Source organism: Anser brachyrhynchus (genome assembly GCF_964034855.1).
Source record: "Anser brachyrhynchus genome assembly, chromosome: 4".
Lineage (NCBI taxonomy): Eukaryota > Metazoa > Chordata > Aves > Anseriformes > Anatidae > Anser > Anser brachyrhynchus.
This window is the reverse complement of record NC_137698.1, coordinates 54,785,972-54,800,940: the sequence shown is the minus strand read 5'-3', so window position 1 is coordinate 54,800,940 and position 14,969 is coordinate 54,785,972. Positions and strand designations below refer to the sequence as shown.

General features: G+C 46.5%; 1 protein-coding gene across 11 annotated transcripts in view; it reads right to left on the bottom strand.

Moving 5' to 3' along the window:
- Positions 1 to 822: 822 nt before the first annotated feature.
- RBM47 (RNA binding motif protein 47) overlaps positions 823 to 14,969 on the bottom strand; it is a 77,329-nt gene continuing 63,182 nt past the window's right edge. For 7 of the 11 annotated variants that reach the window (XM_080589366.1, XM_080589367.1, XM_080589372.1 and 4 more), the window contains 4 exons: positions 9,800 to 10,959; positions 8,059 to 8,265; positions 5,010 to 5,212; positions 823 to 3,579 (listed from right to left, as the gene is read on the bottom strand). In XM_080589366.1, coding sequence (XP_080445492.1) covers positions 3,322 to 3,579; positions 5,010 to 5,212; positions 8,059 to 8,265; positions 9,800 to 10,959 — 1,828 coding nt within the window. In that variant the 3' untranslated portion in view covers positions 823 to 3,321. The remainder of the gene's footprint in view (positions 3,580 to 5,009; positions 5,213 to 8,058; positions 8,266 to 9,799; positions 10,960 to 14,969) is intronic. The other 4 variants (XM_080589368.1, XM_080589363.1, XM_080589364.1 and 1 more) reach the window with 1 other exon arrangement.

Here is a 14,969-nt window from a genome sequence, read left to right as displayed (position 1 = left end):
AATCCAAGGCATGTTATCATGAAATGCCTTGACCTGATGGCACTGTGGGAAAAGATGGTTAAAGAGAGGAAGTTGTAGATACTTTTGCTTCCCAATGAGGACATGGAAGGAAGTGCAATATTTGTTCTGGTCTCCTTCTCGTTGGGATTATTCACTAAAGCTAATAATGCCTGCTTTAGTCACCTCTGCCTTCCTTCTGCTTTGCCTCAGGGTTTAACTCTGCTCCCTCACACTGCTCTTCTCCCAAGACTTGGTATCTGCAGCAAATTTTCTTCAGATGGACTTAGGGCAAGAAAGCAAACAGGTATTCCGGAGGACTGCAGTGCCGCCGAGAGGTGCAGCCTACCTATCTGTGCCTGAAAGGACTGCTTTTGAAGGCTGAGGCGTGCTGAGATGATAACGATGTGCCGTTTTCTCTCAACAGGGCACTTCAGTGCCAGCTCCCAGCACTTCTGGGAGCACAGTGGGGTTACAGGGGTTTTGTGCAGCTGGTGAATGGAAAGCATGGGGAGACACCATCTTCGTCTCTTCCATTCACATCTAGGCATGGACTCTAAACTGGACATGAAAAGAGTTTTGGGCTGATCCGAGGCTGCTGGAAGAATGGTGAGGTGCCCCATACACATGTTGGGATGGGCCCTGTCCTCCAGCCCATCTCCCCTCCCCGAGGAGCCCACGAGGATGCAGGCTGTGGCACCCCGCCACCCTCCTGCCCCAAGCACCCCCTCCCCAGCTGGGAGGGAGCACGTTGCCCACCAGGAAGCCTATGCAGCGTCAGGCTTCACCTGGCAGTGGGATGTTACAAAGAAATATCAGACGCTGTTTTTAAAGAATGCTTTATTCACTACATCCTAGAAATGTACCGTAAATAGAGCAAGAACTAAATAAACTCAGAGGCTTCCGACAGTACAGAAAACAGAGATACAATAAAACACCTAAAATATCAGCTCTTTCAAGAATAAGGCACGCTAGTTTTTTTTTTCTTTTTTCTTTTTTTTAATATATATATATATATATTTCTTTGAATAGTTTGTTCTTAACCTAAAGATGTTCACATTTCAAGTTATCAGACTTACCTCAGTAGTAGTGTACATGAAATGGTTCAGAAGCAAGCGGAAAAGATGGGGGCGGGAGGCTGCGGCCCCCACGTCCTGCCTACTCCTGCCTTGGTGTGGTGGCCTGGGGGCTCACCCTCTTTGGGTTCCTTTCTGTCCCTGCTGCAAGCAACAGGAACCAGCGGGGAGAGGGTGGGTGGGAGGGCCACCACCCTTCATCCCTCCTCTGAGTTGGCCGTGGTTGTGGTGGAGGGGCTGGAAAGGGGACCGCAGAGCCCACTGTGCCTGGAGGCCATTGAGATGTGCTGCAACCCATGGTGGCATTTAGTGTTGAGCTGTACAAGGCCTTAGCGGGAGCCCCCAGCACTTTTTGAGCACCCCCACCAGGGTCTTCCGGGAAGGCCTTGCCCGCTTCACCTCCTCTCACCCTAAAAACAGGCAGGGCCTTCAGGTTTTGGGGCTAAGGGTTGCGTTTCCAAAAGCTCTGGGACAGACAATAAAAGCCTCCGGGGAAGGGGCACAGAGGGGCAGAGTCCGACTTAATGGTTAACTTCCTCACAGTGCTTCTGATAGAAGTTGGACAGTTTTAAATAGAGCTCAGCTTTGCTGAGTAAGAGCACCTAAAAAACAACCGCTCAATTTTGAGGCAAGAAAAATATGCATAAGAAGGTCACTTTACTGAGCTGGAGGTGATCTGGAAGTGGTTCAGTTGTCAAAATATACTTTATATGAAACCCCTTCAGTTGGTATTTATACCATAAAAAGCAAAGCAAAATGGTTTACTCAGTCCCTGCTTCACACTTCCTTTCACTGGAGTTGTGTCTGCAGAGCTGACATTCTTCATCAAATGGGCAAGATATTTCTTTAACATTTTACTATACTTTACATTCACTGCACTACTAAATAAAAGCCTTTAAACAGGCCACAAAACACTGCAATAATATATTTACTTCTTAATAAAACAAACTTTTTTTTATAACATCGAAATAAACTGCCTTTGTTTTGTGGCAAACCACATACCATGTAAATTTGCAACATAAAATGACTTTTAAAATGTATATTTACAAGCTTTACATCTTAAAATCATCAGGTCCGATCCCTCCCATCCCTGATGTGCATGTGTAACTCCAGGTGCGGAGAACTGGAGTCGAGTGTGGAAGGGAGGCTGGGAGGGATGCCAGCCCTGCTGTATTAATTCCAGTATCACTACCACCCCTAGTACCTCGGAAATTTCTCACAGAACATGATGAAGCTATGGGTAAGCAGCGCTGCGCGTCCTGCTGGCAGGAGCAGGCGTGCTCTTGCCTACAACAGCGTACATTCTCAGTCACTACAGCATTTACTTCAAAGAATAAAACAAAGAGCATTCAAAAAGAGCCTAGGTTTTATACTGGATGAAGACTGAAGTCAAGACACCTTGCACAAAATATCAGGTGCTCGTTTCTGCATGTGCTCCAAGGCTGAACTACAGGTAGCTTCAATAAATAGAAAATCCAGTTCTTAAGGAAAACTCAGAGCCTTTCCTTTGCTTATTCTAAGCCTGCTAATCACACTGTGAAGAGATCTGTGTGAGGAGGCTTTTTTTTTTCTTTTCTTTCCAAAAAGACGATATTAGTACTTTTGATTTCAAATGATAACAGATTGTATTAATGCCAGCACAAAAATGCAGAGGTCTTGTACATTTTTCAAATTGCACTTTCCAGTATAACATTTTTAAATAAGATACTTGTTGTTTTTTATTTTCTTAAAAAAAAATCTAAGGTACGTATTCTTTAAATATTGAATATATTCTTCAAAATATATTGTTTAAACTTTCCCTAGCTGCTCAGGTGTGCTTTTTAATATATAGCTGATATATTATTAAAGGCACTACAAAATAGACATCTCTGGAGTGCAGAAGTTACTAAAAAATAACCTTCATACCACAAATATATTGAAAATATAACTGCTAAAAAAAAAAAGACCCTATGCAACCCCACTATGATGCGTATAAATGCACATAAGCGATGGGCTCAATGCATTGAGGTCATTTAGAAATGTATGAATACAGGCGTGTTAAATTTTAAAAATAGCCTAAAAAAGTTAGTGAAAACTTCAAGCGTAGAAAACATTTCAAACACGTTTTTTTCCGTGACATTCTTCACTTGCAGGTTCTGCATCAGTTTACAGAGTCCAGGCATTACTGTTTTGCAGCAGGCACGTTCTTCATAAATAGTAAAGTGTTCCTTCAGTGTTTGTTTCTCTGCCGCCCTCCGTGCCGACAGTCTCAGTACGTCTGGTAGACGTCGTGGATGGGCACCTGGATGGTGGCAGCCGGGAACGCCGGAGGCATGTAGCCGGCATATCCTCCATAGGCAGCAGCAGCGGCGGCGGCAGCGGCGGCCGCGTTCTTCTGTAGCGTGGCTATCGTCGCCGTTGCTGCGGCAGGCGCCGCAAAGGGCACGTAACTTGTCCCGTAAATGCCCGCGGCGGGGATCCTCTGCACGTTGGGGGCCATGGTGTACACCGGCGTTATGGGGCGGCCCTGGAATCAGAGTTGTAGAAAGTCCTGAGTTGGAGGGGACCCGTGAGGGTCACCCAGTCCAACTCCTGACTTCACACAGAGCAGCCTCAGTCCAATCTAAGAGCACTGTCCACACGCTTCTTGACCACCCATGGCTTGGTGCCATGACCCTGGGCAGCCTGTCCCAGTGCCTGAGCACCCTCTGGGTGCAGAACCTTTCCCTAACCCCCAGCCTGACCCTCCCCTGTCCCAGCCCCATGCCATTCCCTCAGGTCCTGTCGCTGTCCCCAGAGAGCAGAGCTCAGCGCCTGCCCCTCCGCTCCCCTCGTGAGGGAGCTGCAGGCCGCCATGAGGCCTCCCCTCGGCCTGCTCTGCTCTGGGCTGAGCAAACCAAGGGGCCTCAGCCACTCTTCATACGTCTTCTCCTACAGACCCTTCACCATCTTTTGGATATATTCTAATGTTCTTCTACCCTTATAATATACCTTTATATTTATATACCCTTATACCCTTTACCCCTTCATACCCTAAGAAAGAAAAATGTCAAGGTCAGACTGGCATTATCTGCACAGGCTGCACCAAGCAGAAAATGTTTCACTTTCCTGTCCATGTGTCCTTTCAGTATTTTAGAGGCAATCATGACACAAGACCAGAACTTAGAGATGGGGTCCTGACCCTGAGCTGGGGCAAGCGGGATGACATACCACCAGGCGTCTCCCTCACCTGTGTGCTCTGCTCTCCCACAAGAATATTTCAGGTGGACAGCGGCCTGGGCCACCTGCTCACTGCCACAGGTGCCCCATGGAGGACAGCACTGCAGGATGGTGAGCTTATAGGGCTTGGGCAGTGAGCATTGAGGCTAGCAGGCTTCTGGGGTTACCCATGCAATGCTACCTGGACATGTCCACACAGGGAGATGTAAAGGTCAGTGGGGCTAGAGAACAAAATCTGGATGCTGCACAGGTAAGGGGGGGAGTTCCATTCCCATCTGTGTGAAAAAGTGTTTTATAAGTCTTTGCAGCTTCAGTTGCTGTAGTATCTCATTTCCACCTGGTGAACTGCAAACCCCCTAGAAGAGGAGATTATAACAGGAGGATAGACAATGCCTACCCTCTTGGGTGAAAGATGTCCTCCTGGGGGCTGTCCCCTCCCTACCAGATTTGGGTCCCCCATAGAGAGAAAGCAACTGTCCAATGTGCAAATGTCTAAGGTCAAATAAGCAGCACTTTTGGGGTGCCTGTTTCTCTCCTTTTATACAGGGAATGGTTTGGGTCAGGTTAACAAGGAAGATTTTCATGTAAAGGAAGGTGTAGCTCAGCTGCCAGATATAAGCTCCAAATGAAAGTCTCAAGTTACATGAGACAAATTTCTCTGTACATCCTGGGCAAAAAGGGCAAAATAACAGAAGCAGAAATCAGCCCTGAGCTGTACTGGGATGACCCTGAACTCACCTGGAAGGGGGGAGGCGTTGACACAGCCGGTATTACAGCTGCGGCTGCGGCTGCTGCAGCAGCTGCTGCACTGGCTGGGTCCTGCTGGACGGCAATAGGGTTGATGATGTGCTCAACTGTGTGGATCTTGCCATCTTCCATCATCTTGGCTGGTGGTGCAGCCTGAAACATGGAGTACTGGGCACTGATTGCAGGGATGGCCACTAGGAGAGACCAGAGACATCAGGTGTGTTGGGAGAGGGTCTCCAGAGCCTCATCTCAAAGAGCACACAGCCCTCCCTCCTGGCTATGCCAGCTCTCCCATGCTCCTCTCATCAGGACAGGTAGCCCCATGTGCCAGTGAGGGACCTGGAGCACCTCTACCCTCCCTGCAGGTCGGAGCACCACCACCGATGCTCAGGAGCATGGTGATGGGCTTGGTGCTGCCTGCTCTGCCCTGTACTTGTCCCCTTGGCATGGGTGTCCTAGGGCCAGAACGCTGCCCTGGATTTACACAGCCACTTCTGACCATCACCATCCTCTCGCTGGTGAAGAATGTGGCCTCAGCACAGAGATGGGTGGTAGTATCTACTGCCCCAAAAAGCTTCCTGCTCCAGCTGCTGAGATTGAGGGATGTGTGGTTACTTCAGGAAAGAAAGGTGAAGTTTGTACTACAGAACTTGCAGGCAGTAACTGGCCCAGTCTATATCCTGTCCTTTAGCCAACCCTGTGAAATACCACCTGATTTACTATTATACATTTCCCAGGACTAACTTGGCTAAATACATTTTAACCCATCTTTCTGGTACAGCATCAGTTTGTTTAATGGCACTGAAAAAGAAATTACTTTTAAGAGAATGCTCCTCAAGCCAAAATTTGACAATGCCAAATAATTAGAGCTAAGGTCTTACAGATGAAGGGAAAATGCTCTGATCAGAATAACTGTGTGTTCAGAGGCAGTGAGTATGCCTGTGCTTTTAGGGGAGCTTCGCAGCACTGCTTAGGGAAGAAATGTGCTTTGCTAGACATTCCCAATAACCAGATTTGTAATTCCATCGTTGCCTCATAATGTGCTGTTCAGCCTTCAGCTCTGAAGCCTTTCAGGAGGAAGGGTATTCGTAAGGAAAATGGGGTAAGTAATAAATGATGGACTAAGAGGTGATGTTGGCAACTATGAGAGGGGCAGCCATTAAGTCAGAAATGAAGCCAAATTAGTACACGGTTTTGTTCCACTGGGATGAAACTTAGCAATATGGAAGTGTGCAATTCTGCCTGTGGGCAGGACAGGTCCCAGCAAGCAGTATTCTCGTTTTGATCACAGAGACTTCAACAAGGGATCTGATCATATATCTTTCAGGCAGAGATGTTTCCACCTCTGGTGATCTCCCATTGTCTCAAGCAGAGACTTCTGCCTGTGACCTTTTCCAGTCTTCCTTCTACATCAGTTACACCTGGTCAGCCAAACCCAAATTTTATCAGTGCTTTAAATAACCTGGATAATGTCCCACTGAAGAAAAGGCAGAAAGCTCACATGCCCCATTCTGCAGTAACTTCTGGCAGAAAAGCAGAAACAGGCAGCTGGGGTATTGGCGTGAGGTCTCAAAAGTTTCCTAATCATTTGTAAAGAATTGAGCTTTAAGATATTTCTAAATGGAGGGAAACTTTGCAGAGTCTGTTCCTCTCTACTTCTCCATTCTGGTAGTGTGATTTCAGAGTAATTTCCTTTTGATAACAGAGGTAAGTCTCACACGTAGTTCCTCTTACCAGATCAGCTGGTCTGGTTGGGGAAAAGAGACCAAGTGCTTCTGTGCTCACGGCTTGTGCTGGAACCACGTGAGATGGGAAGACCAGATAAAGAGATCTGAATCTGAACATGTTTCAAGTGTAGAAACATTTAGACTTGAGATTCAGGTTTTGTTTGGTAGCTGAATTAATTACACAGACACCACTAATAAATACTAGGATAAAATCAAGCATGTGTTTCAAAAACACTTTTCAAGCATCCTTTAGTAATACCTGGAATTCCTGAAGTATCTTTACAAACATGCATAGTAGTAATATTTTCTTTTTGTGAGTGGGTAGTTTTCTCAGGAAGCCTCAGATCTTCCTTTGGAAACGATCCTAATCTTTTAACAGCATTCCTCCTTCCCTAGACCTCTTCTCACATTATTTAATGCAGCTGTTGCGAAGAACTCTTCATGGTTTTCATTAGATGCAGGTTGTAGTTTACACTGACATTATGAAACTTGTCCTGGTAAACCACTGCAACTTTAGTATTCAACACTGTTTAGGTCTGCAATTAAAATTTGCATGGGGAGAGGAGTGGAGAGAAAATCAGAGGACTTGTACAAGAGAGCTTGCCCCTCTCACCCTCACCTCTTCCTTAGGCTGCTTAAAAAAAAATAAATAAATAAAAGGCTGGATATTCAGCTGAGGATGTGGCAGAAAGAGGCGAACCCTGCCCTGGCCCTTAGGCTGGCTCTCTGCAGCTCAGCAGAGCTCAGAGGTCTGCTGTAGGTTGCTTGGTGGCTGTGGGCAGGACACCCGCATTGCTCACACTGCTGATGGTGATGGAGAAGCTCTCCTTAACCAGGGACTTTCCTGACATGGGAAAGCCCCAGGTCCTTTTCCCAAATTCATGGAACTGGAGAAATAAGAACTGAGCAGGGGAGAGTTCCGGCCTGGCTGGAAATTTGGGATGGCAGTTGCCCAGGGTGAAATTAACAGTTAAGAAATTTGGGGACAGGAAGGTTGCTCTTAGTCACCATGTTCTAGTGTACAAGACTAGACAAAGGGGAAAGTCTGCTTCCTCCTGAGGAGGTGCAAAAGGGGACAGGAAAGGTGGATGCAGCTTCAGTTATTTTTTCCTTTGGACTGAAGAGCTCCCAGATGCTCTTGTCTGCTGTCCTACTGCTTGCTTGCAGGAAGCCCAGCAAGAGCCAGACATGGGACCATCTCCACCACCACATGGGCTGGTCTTGGACCGTGGTCTCAGAACAGGAGCTCTCCGGCCACCTTTGTGTCCACCCCCTGTCCCACAGACATAGTCAACCCAACTGCTCACACTAACCTGCACCAGGCTTAATGGCCACTGGGTTGACGGCAGGTAATTCCAGGTTGGGTACCAGCTCGTATCCTTTTTCCTGCTGTTTTCCTTTGCCTTCATGGTATCTGCTGTATATGCCACGTCCAGCGGAGTACCCCCCCAGGTAGGAGCCCCGGGGGCCGGGGGCTCTGTTGCCAGCTGCACCTCGCCCTCTGCCTCGTATGCTGCCTGCTTAGGATAAAAACATAGAAGAGGATGGTGAACAACAGACAGTAGCAGCATCGTGGGGAGTGCGAACAGCCTCAGACTTTGCGAAACCAGGAGGCACGTGCTTAGAAATGAGGCTGCTGCTGTCAGTTTGATCTTAGTGACTTTGCGTATGAAAATAGAAGAGTTTGGCCTTAGATGCGCCTAGCAAGACTATGGAGGTTTTGCTCTTGATCTTTCTGACTGTAAATTAATGGCTTGTTTATGGTGATGCAACTCTTGTGGCCAGTTTTATGAGTGTAACACAGTCATCAGGGAGAGAGAGGCTCCGCCAGGGGTAATTTCTGTGTAGTGGAAACAGCTTCTGCTCTCAGCTGTCCTTCAGAGGAGACAGCCTCTCAGCAATGGGACCATGTAGTGGTGGCCCAAAGCTGTACCTGGCCTTTAAGAAGCTTTATTCCACCACTGAATATATTTTTAAATAGAGCCTTTTGCTTTCTTTCCATGTATGTGAATATTACACATCTCCAACAGTACTGCCTCTATTTATCTTAGCAGCACCGCACACTTTAAAACGGTACTTTGGACATTGTGGTATTAATGTGCTCTGTGATGGCCTAATTAAACATTTAGACTGTTGCTTAGCTCATCTGTGGTTCATTACAAGTGCAGATCTGGAAATTGAGCTGAGGCTGTAATTCTTGATCAGCTAGAGTTAAAAATATTTATTGTTTTACATGGGTGCCTAAATAATACATTCATGCTAAACTGCCCGTTATATGGAAATGCACATTAAGTTTCAGGAAACTATAATTCCTGTAAGTACAGGATAATTGTAATTATTACACCAGTTATAGCTGCTATTTTTATTTTTTTTTATGAATAACTGATTTTCAGTTAATTTTTAATGGTTGTAATCCATAACTAATTAAAGCATACATAATAAAAGAATTGTCCTGCACTCATGTTATTCCTTTTGCTAATAGTTCTTAACAGACTTTATGAAGGACACAGCCCTTGCTGTCATATTAACGCAGAGGGCAGATGACACCTGGAGAGTTTCCAACAGGCTTTTCCCGACACCCTTCCCTTTGGATGACCAGGTCTGCCATGTGGCTCTCACCAGACCCACATCTCTAGGAGAAGGCAGAGGGAGCATCCTTTGTCATGATCTCTAATACTCAGGATGCAGCTGTTCAGAAGGAGGCATCAGAAGCTGAAGTCCTCGGACTGTCCATTTACCCAGACAGTACAATGCTCATAAAAACCAGATCTCTCTCTTCTTCACCCCACACTTGGTCTGTTCGCTCATTCTTTTAGCGTAGTTTTGATGCCTCCTTCAAACTGGCATGTACTTCAGCAATTATCTCTAGATAAACACACTCTGCATAGTCATAACTTTAAGTGAGATGGAACATGCATATGATAAAAAGACTTACAAAAGAGTGTTTAAGAAAAAAGTGCCAAGCACCAGCTGTCCTTTGGCTCAGGCAGACCTTGGGTCACGCCAGCCTGAGATCAAGCCTGCCCATCACTTCCCCTAATTGTGCTTACTAACCTTTCACAAAGTAATCTCTGTTGGGCCCGATCAGGGCATTGTACGGATATCCATAATACGCTAGTGTGTACGGATCACAAGAGTAAACATAATTAGGTTGCTGAGCTACTTCGGGTGTTGCTGCGGCCCCTCCTTTCGCTGCTTTCTGGTAGCGAGTGTACTGCTCCTTGTCCACCGGCTTGGCCAAGGTAACCTCCAGGCACGAGCCTTCCAGTTCCACACCATTGAGGTTGTTCATGGCATGGATGGCATCTTCCCTGGTTGTAAAGTGCACAAAGGCATAATCACGTATTTTTTTCACCCGCTCTACACAGCCGGGGTTAAACTGCCCAAAGACCTTTTTAATGGTGTCCTCTGTGGTCTCAATCATTAAGTTCCTCACATAGAGGATTTTAACAGTCTCCATGACATCTTCATCCACGTCGATCTCTGGTTCTGCCCAGTCAACGGCAATTTGGTGTCCCCACAGCTGGATCCTTCCCGGCATGAGCTTCCTCCTGGCCATCGCTGCCGCTCGGTGGCTCTCGTACTCCACAAAGGCGAAGCCTCTGTTCTTCATCTTGTCTGCAGCGCTCGCGTACACGATGACATCCAGCACGCCTTCCGTCACCTTGGCGATCTCCTCCAGAATCTCCTCTCTCTTCTTCATTTTGGGAATGCCTCCGATGAAGAGCCGGCAGTTGTCCACGCTGCAGCACACACCCAGCAGCCTGCCAGGGCGGATCTCGTAGTTGTTCAGTTCCCTGACGGCTCGCTTCGCCTCGTGCTTCTGCGTGTACATCACGAAGGCGTAGCCGCGGTTCTTCCCGTCAAAGTCCATCATCAGGCGCATTTCGTAGATGCGGCCGACGGACTCGAACACGGGGACGAGCTCGTCTTCGTAGACGTCGCGGGGGATTTTGCCCACGAAGACTTCGCAGCCGCGAGGAGGGTGCAGGCCCTCCCAGCCGGGAGGAGGGCCACCGTACTTGCGTTGCCCGTTCTCCTGGATCATGCTGTATCCGGTGCGCTCCATCAGCGCCAGCAGAGCCGCCTCGTTGGGCGCACCGGCTACGCCTTCGGGGACTTTCGTGGCAGCCACGTTGGAGGAATCGTTGCTCATCCTTGCAGTGGAGTCCTCAGCGGTCATGATGTCAAACTCATTCAAAACCCGATAAAACCTGGACAAAGGAAGAAGCGGGACACTCGTTAGAAGGTGTTAGCTACCACCAGAATGCCACCCGTCTCTTCTGGCCTCCTGCAGTTGTTCTGCAAGCTCATTTTTTCAAACAGGGAATAAGGCTGCAGAAAAGCAGCTGAAAGAGCCACATCAAACAAATGCGTGAGAAGCGCCCATTCAGTACCACCCCCGGCTCCTCTAGGCCTTCACAGGAACAGTCAAGTGGGAAATAATAAATACACTTTAGCATCATGGGGAAACGATTCTCATTCTCTTGTGAGAAGTGCAATCTGGCAAGCTTCCGAGTAGCCTGCTGCTTGTGGTATAGTGTCTGGTGTGTTGGTCTCTTTCCTTGTTACACCAGGGCTTCAGAAAAGCTGAGGAGAATCACTCCTTTATTACGGACAGCGTTCTTGAGAGCAATCGGCCAGTACAGCTCTGCGAGCCAGCAATGGAAAGGTAAATCTCTGAAATCTCTATCTTCATTCAAACCCAGACAGAGGGCAGGAAATGCAGAAATACAGGAGGAGGTTGAAAATGCCACCTACTACAACTGCAAGGCAGTGGGATCCCTCTCTGAGCACAATTAAAAGAAGACACTTTGGGACTCAGAGTCGTTAATTTACTGACTTTTAAAGCTGGAAATGACCATCAGACCATTTAATATGAGTGATTGTGGATGACATGGACCATTACGTTTTATTATTATCGGCACATTGAGTCCTATAACATTTATTTGAGTAAATCACATCTTCCAGAAGGACATCCGGGAAATCCTTGATTTTAAGGCATCAAATTGCTGCAAACCCTAGCACTTCCCTTTATGGGTTGTTTGTTAATCATTGCCTCTGACAGGCAAGTGTATGCTGTTTCTCAAGAGATTTGTCTGCCTTTTACTTCCAGTTAGCATTACATTAAACCTTTCTGAGTAAAGAGTATTTCAATACCTCTGTTTTTACCCTGCAATGCTTAAGTGGTGTCATCAAGCCACAACTCTGTCTTCTTTTTAGTAACTTGCTGGCTGAACTCTTTAATTCCTTCACAATCAGTCATTTTCCATTCAGAACCATTTTTGTGTCTCTTTCCACAGTTCTCTAGACTTTCAGCCCTTTTTCACTCTTGCTGTACACAGGGATGAAGACCACCCTTCTGTCTTCTCCCCACTTCTCTGTCTAACCAAGGCCATATGTGCTTGGCCATATCCCACCTACCTTTTAAGTAGATCCTACCTACTGAGTGCCACACTACCTACTGTCTCTCCTCATTGCTATTTACAACTCCATCAGCCTTTGCATCATCTCTGATTAATTAGCCATGATTTGCATTTATGACCGTTTTGTTGGTGGAACTGTCATGGGGCACTGGCTCCTGCAGGAAACTCTGCAACCCCCCACCTCTCACAGTCTGTGTTTGTCCGTTTGTTTTCCAGTAAAGGACAAAGCTTCAGCCAGACTTATTTATTCTGTGTAGTAGTCACAGACCCATGAAGACTCTGATACTTACCATTTATTGCAATGTTTGAACATTTTTGGCACATTGGTTACCAGGCAGGTAGGTCTCAAATGCATTTGGGATTAGGAAATCATATTCTGAGCCTTGGTCTGGGGAAGGGCCATATCTTGCTGGTGTGCTTGGGCCATAACTATTCCACACTGGTGCTTCTGGCGTGGTGCAGCCATTTTCATTTCAAAAATGGAGAGTAGAGGGGGAGGCAGAGAAGGTGGAGGGGCACTAATAGTGACAGTGATGCCCAGGCAGTATTTTTGCTTCAGAAAACATAATTTCTTTCAGAGCCAGCTCTTTCATGGCTGTGCATCGGTTTTGATAACTTCTTGGTTTAAATTGTTGTTTATAAAACTGTTTCTCTGAGATTGAAATGTTCCCCCTTTTTAATGTGTCAGAGTCAGACGTTTCAATTTTACTTCTGGGAATTATTTGACATCACTAGAAGAAATTAAAGTGGAGAAAAACGTTTTCATTTTTCTCTTGACAATTTGTTCCTAAAGATGTTAAACTTGTTAAACAGACACTTTACTGGGGAATAATCATTACCTTTACATGGGCCAGCTGTTGGCAAGTGAATTACTTATTGTCCCAGGTTTAGGTAAGTTTAAAAATGAGTCATTACCATCAGTTTTAGGTCAGCTTACAAAATAAAAGTCTCTGTATTCTGATATCTGCAGGGCTCAGGCTCTGGGACTACAGCCTAGAAAGCTGCAGATGGTCACTGGGAGAGAAGAGAGATGGAACAAAGCCTCCCCTGCCCAACAAAACCAGCTGGTATGATTCGGTTGGGGCCACCAGTGGCTGTCCGTGAACTGGCTTGTTCTCCAACACTTTGCATTGCACCAGGTCTCCCAGCCTCACTAAGATGATTTCTAATATCAGAAGCTGTACCTGAAGCTGCTGCTCAGAGCTGATGGCCACCTTACCTGCAAACATTACCATATTGTAGTAAAAAAAATCATCATGAACCTAAAATGCCTTTTATCATTCTGTAATTTATTGGGAATCAAGATTCATGATCAAATGCATTTATTTTTTCTGTGCAGCTTCACAGCCCGTGAAGGCCTATTTGATGTAGCTAAATATGCACCTGATAGCAGTCACTGCCGGGTGACACAATCAACAGCTTCACAAGGCTCAGATATCGCCCATTTTGATGAGAAGAAATGCAGGATGTCTGGTCTGAGAGCTCCCTCCTCCTGTTGTTACTGCCTTACTGAAGGACTGCCGGCACAGCCTAACCTGTCCACGTGGAAAGGCAATCATTCTCAAGAAAACTGTTTTCAAAATTACCTGTTTCTGAAGTGTTCAACACTACCAATGCCTTCTTTCAGTCCCCAGTAACCTAGTCATGAAAACTTGCTACCATGCATCCGGAGGTGTACAAGGCCCAGGAGCTAACACTGTGAGTCCAGTGGTCTTAATATCCAGCACATCCCTGAGGTGTGATCAGTGCCAAGAGCAGAGGCAGAAGTTTTACATTAAAATGCAGTGTCTTGTGAAATGTAACAGCTTGGTTTCTCGCCTCCGAAAAGGAAAGTACACCTGATCTCCATGGCAGAGATTCATAAAAGAGAGACAGGCATAAATATTAATTTCTGATCAGAAAGGTTGTACTTTGGAGATGAACAAGTTTTAAATGACTAATTATTCGGACTGAACAAGATTGACTTTTTTTTTTTTTCTCAGAAAAAGGTAAAGTCTGCTGGATTTTTCAACACCCCATTAGATGGATGCTAACTTCTGCCGGCATATCAAGAGACCTGCAAGCCTTCTGGGTCAGCGTCTCTGCTTCAAGGCCTCTCTTTCACTTGCAGGTGAGCTCTCAGATGTACACGTTTCACTAAAACCATTCAAATTTCACTTCCTCCTGCTTATGAAACTCCATCCCTGCTGCCAATCAAGCATGTGCAAATAGTTCTTGCCCTAAACGTTAATTACCTTCTTTTTAACCTATCTTTTTTTTGCCTCACAGGTCAGACTATCAAATGGGAAACCTACTACATTGGCAGGGACTGACCTAAAGCACACTGTGAGCAGGCTGATTCACCACGGCAGACCTTTTATTAAATCAAAACACCACGCCTTGATTAACAACAATGCGGGGCTGAGAGCTGGTGTCTCGTGTGCCAGGATGAAGGTAGCTCGGGGCCTCAGCTGCAAGGCGATGCCCAAGGGCTTGCAGAAGAGCTGGCTGCTGCTGGGAGGGGAAGAAAAACGTCTCCCCTGCCCTCACGGGGAGCAAGAGCTGTCCTCTCTCTGCCATTGCTTTTTCTCTTTCCCATGGCTAAGAAGGGTTGGCTTTTGCATCTCTAGGGTGGCCTGTGCTACTGGGTTGAGGCTGAAGAAACCCAGCTGCCTTCAAAGACATGACTCTGGGTCTGCAGATACAAGGAGCAGCAAGGAGAGTAATTTCTACATCTGGGACACGGTAGGCAGGCGCAAAAAAGGGTACAGTTATGTACCGAGGAGACAGAGAAATACAAAAATTGAAATAGTTGCATG